Raw genomic sequence first — 4,977 nt, forward strand, 5'->3', positions numbered from 1 at the left:
AACATGAAACAGGTCTCTTTATCATACACAACCGTACAACCTAAACTGATCAATACAAAAATATCACTTAAGGTAAATCTGCACGTTTGATAAGTTGATAACCCAGAAAGGCATACAATGTATCATTACGTAGACTTAAACCAGGATTCAACAAGCGGAAGAAAAGTCCATTTCTTGAATGTGAAATCCGAGATCAAAAAATGAAAACAATTCTGTATTCCTACAGAAAAAAAAAAATTGAAAAATCAAAAATGCTAAATAGATAAGAAAGTACATCACGGACATATACATTCTTTTTCATCATATTTCAGACAGTAGCATATATTAACGACTGAGGTTCCTGTTACGATAACTTTCTGTCAGATTAAAACATTCTATCTAGCGAGAAAAAGAAAAAACATGACCCTTCCGCTTTATATGTACCAAAAAAAAAAAAAAAGATTTTAATTTTTTTTTTTTTTTTAAAATTCGAGGATTACTCAAAATTTAGATTGTATTAAAATGAATCCGGACTTGCAAAACTACCTTAAGCACCATGCGGGAAAGAGATTCTAATCCTTCTTGTGAGATTTCATGTGCCGGCTTAGATTCCGTCGGTATTTGTAGACCCGTCCACATTCCTCACATCTATAGTTCTTCTCCCTGCTATGGCTGTCTAAATGTTCTTGAAGATCAGTTTTTCCGGCAACTGTTACACCACAAATATCACATTTCAAACCAATTTTCTTCTCGCGCTTCTTATGGCGTGTCAGGTCGGCATTTGTAGGAAATGCCTTGTGGCACTCCACACAAACAAATGTGCGTACTTCATCATGTTTTGAACATCTGAAATGAAATTTATATTAAATGTATGATATATGTATGTACTATGTATTTGCATTTTTCACTGTTCGTCATACATGTATTGAACTGTTGTCCTCATGGGCTTATGAGCCTAATGGATCTAATAAATAAACTTGAAACATATTATCGTTATTAACAGCGACACGTGCGAATGCCGCTTAAAAGTGGAACTAGTTTTAATATTTTCAATGAAAATGTAAAATTCCCATTCATTTTATGTTCAAAAGTTGAAATCCACGAATTCATGTCCCCACGAAACTACCGTTTTGACCAAAACCACGAAATTTCATGCCCAAGAAATTAAATGATTTCACAGTATATCTTTGAGACACAAGCCGTAGTTGAAATACATTATAGTAGAAACAACATCACATCTCGTTATGTGTGTTTATTTGCCCTGGAAAAGCGTCTTTATACAACAATTATTGATATAAATGACAATGGTTTAAAGTTTGTAGCAGTGAGTACAATGCCCAACACAAGAATATTGCGCCAAAGACACGGGCCATAATACCCACATTGTCACATTTTACTGTCACTGGATTGACCACTCTCAATGCTGAGCGCACAAGTGATGAAGCTACTAGTAACATATATTTGTTTGGCATGACTCATCAAGGGTGCTCTACCTCTTGGCTACTTCTGATTTATTTCCTAAAAATCTTCATTTTTCAGTAAGATAAAACCGTAGTTCGGTAAACAACAAAGCGTGGCGGACGGAAGGACGGACCGACCCTGTACATGCAGATGGGGTGATACAAATATAATATATACTGATAAATAAGAGCATAATATTTCAATCTAGTACCCCAGTCACACATACGGCGCGGAAAGCTACATCTAGCCACAGATTGAAACGTAGTTATCCGTACCTGAGACGTACCTTAAAGTAGTAATTTGTATCAATCCGTACCAGTCTGTACGGCTCAGGTACGGATAATACGTTTCTATCCGTAGCTAGACGTACCTATCCGCGCCGTATGTGTGACTAGGGTATAATAACCGATGTTTTACCGGGATTTTCTGACGTGAAAGGGAAAAGCGTGCACAATGAAATAGGACACATTTGAAAATAATATGAATGTCTAACTTTTACAAAAAAATCAAATATTGCTGTACATACATTAAATAGAGTCAATAGTGCGTGACATGTTCATTACACTCACACATTCCAATAAAATCAATTAATACAGTTTGATACATATTTCTATGGAACTAATTCAATGCCATACTGACATATTTTATTTAGAAATGACAGCTCTGTTCGAAAGCGATCAACACTTACTGAGAGATAAGAAGTAGAACTGACCTGTGACGTGTTAAGTTAACACGTTCTCACAGCACTGGTAACGGCCAAGTCCAGTGTGAACTGCTTCATGCTGCCGAAGCGCTGATTTGTTTGACAATACCTTTCCGCAGAATCTGCAGACTTGAGCAGAATTCTGGTCCATTTCTTTTCCTGAAAAATATGAATCTACAATAATTACAAAGTAAGTTGGAAATAAGAGTTTTATTTGTTCATTTTTGCTGCATTAATCTGTCGCATATTTTTGCAATAACCTATAGTACGATAGCCAAGTTGCATTAAACAACACAAGCAATGTTAAAACATTTCTGCTTATAAAGTTTGCTTAGAAACCATAAAGAAAGAAAAAATAAGGATAAATATCAAAGTGCTACCATGGGCAGGCTTACACAGAGAGTGTAGATATTGACTCAGTGCACAATTTATCAGACTTTTGTTCCACAAAATGTGAATAAATGGTCAATAAGGTGAAACAAAGAAGGAAAAATATTTCTCTTTCTAAATGGAGTCAGCTCTGTATTATTTTACCCGTTCTCCACTATAGTTCAGGTGAAATTTTACTTTACTATATCAGTAGTAGGTATATATCGCTGGGACTAAAAAAATGTAACTCATTTGGTGGCTTTCGCACTTCGATAGGAGAATTTGCTGGTAAATTATTTCCAACACAAATAAGAGTGTGGATGTTCTCCAACAAAGTCGCAAGTGTGGATGTTCTCATTTTAAAAATGTTTCTTGTTTTGAATGAAATATCGTCCGATATCCTTGAAAACAGCAAAATAAAACAATGGTTGAGTATTATGTTAGTCGCTGATATTTACTGAGCGTCAAAAATGTCTTCATTTCGCAAAATACGGTCAAAACTCACTTTCTTAGACAAAAGTGTGGAACAGCTCATGCCCTCTCAGCCAACTGTTCGCGTTTTGGGGAAAAAACCAAGCTATACGTACAGCATGGAACACTACCGCTAAATAGTATGCTCCGGGCCGGGTACGGTGCTCTTTATCTGGAGTCGAAAGCTGCAGTAATAAAAAAGTTACAAGACCTTTCTTACCTGAATCGACGTTAATTCTGGTGTGGACAGCTCATTTGCGTTGGGTTTTGATGACGTTGCATTTTTGGTTTCCCCACCGTGAGACCGCCAATTACAGAATGACCAGGGCGTAATTTATTTTAACTTGCATCATTAGCTGAGATAATGAAAACCGCAGAACATCATTCAAACCTTCTTATTAAACATGCCGCGTATTACCTGTACCACTGCAAACATTCTGCATCTACTCTAAAGTAAATGGAGTGAAAAAGAGAAGTGTTCCGAAATGATTAGAACGAGTGAGGACCGTTCTAAATAAAACCTGGTGTAGATAGAATAGTCACGTGACTGATATATTTATGGCAACTGAAGGCAGGTCTTGGATAAATTTAGTAGGACTGGATACCAGTGTACCATTTTCTTCCGTTGACTACTCTAGAAAATACATGTACATGTAAGTAATTGATACCTATAATCAAGTAAATAAATACGGATAGCAGAAACAATGCAGTGCACTATAAATTATCATCTGATCAAAAAGATACACATGTTTCTATAAAGATATGGAAAAAAGGAAGAATAGGAACAAACGATTTTTTGTTTTGTAATTTAGAACGGAACTTCACCAGGGCAAGTTTTTTTGTGAAACGTTGAAAAAACTAAAAGCTACGTGTTGTTTGTCTGAGAAGTATTGAAGAAATGTGACCGATACACATGGAAGAAAAATTACCACTTGTTTGATATCCATAGTACACATTTACCGAACTGCGTGTTATAGGTATGAAATGTGCGATTGAAACGGGTTAGTATATTTTCCCGTTCATGACCATGGTTCTTATGGAATAGCTAGGGGTAGGGTATAACATGTACAGAGGCATTTTCTTTCTGGTCTGGCGCCATTGGCCCGGCATATAACATCTTTTTGTGTTGGGATATGATACAAGGTTCAGCTATATATTGTTTCTAAAAAAATAATATTATCTAATTTCATTAAAATGTTCCTCTAAAAGCTTTAGAACACTGTATGTCATATCCTTAAAGACATCAGGTGCATATACGGTCGGAGAATGCCAAATAACGTGACGTCAATACGAAAAAGGAATCTTATAGCTTTTCAGTAAATATTTAGAATACACTGTAATAGGACTTATGAAACCTCATATAATATAAACGCCAGTATTATTACAAAAACGTAATTGTTAGCCAAATTAGTGGTTGAAATGAAATACTTTTATACAATGATACCACATTACCTGATTTTCACCTTTTTGTTAATAACGTCCCATCGACATAATTATAGGTCATATGACAACTGACTAAAGGAAACGTCTATTACTCAGTCTAAAAGGACGGGATGAATTTTAATCTTTAACTTTTAAGGTGTTATTGCTTTCTAAAATTTATTATTTATATGAGATGAATTATAATTTGGGTATCTCGCTTTTTGGAAATGTAATAAATATGGGCATATGTTAGTTAATACATACTTTATTTTGTATCTTTAACATTTATGTGTGTAAAACTTGTCTGAATATTGGCAAATAAGAATATTGCTACAAAAAGACACTGTTGAAGACACTAGTCTTTTAAACGTAATCCCGACGTCTGGTTTGTACGCATGGAAAAAAAATATCGCTTTTTTGATATTCTAGAATGGTCAGATAGTGTAGCCAGAAGTATCAATGAAGCTAACATTGCCGACGTTACAGAAAGTGGACCCAGCATAAAGCCGTATTACATCACAGCGTTATATTTTACGTTCACGTCGCTGACGTCACTAATTAACAACGGCGAA

At 35.4% G+C, this 4,977-nt stretch overlaps 1 protein-coding gene across 1 annotated transcript; it reads right to left on the reverse strand.

Annotated features, from left to right (window-relative positions):
* Positions 1–551: 551 nt before the first annotated feature.
* LOC128551743 (zinc finger protein 626-like) lies at positions 552–1,451 on the reverse strand. The gene is made up of 2 exons (XM_053532657.1): positions 1,312–1,451; positions 552–825 (listed from the first exon to the last, which is right to left on the reverse strand). The coding sequence occupies exons 1-2, from the start codon at positions 1,449–1,451 to the stop codon at positions 552–554; spliced, it is 414 nt and encodes a 137-aa protein (XP_053388632.1).
* Positions 1,452–4,977: the final 3,526 nt, after the last annotated feature.

Source organism: Mercenaria mercenaria, unplaced genomic scaffold (genome assembly GCF_021730395.1).
Source record: "Mercenaria mercenaria strain notata unplaced genomic scaffold, MADL_Memer_1 contig_1617, whole genome shotgun sequence".
Lineage (NCBI taxonomy): Eukaryota > Metazoa > Mollusca > Bivalvia > Venerida > Veneridae > Mercenaria > Mercenaria mercenaria.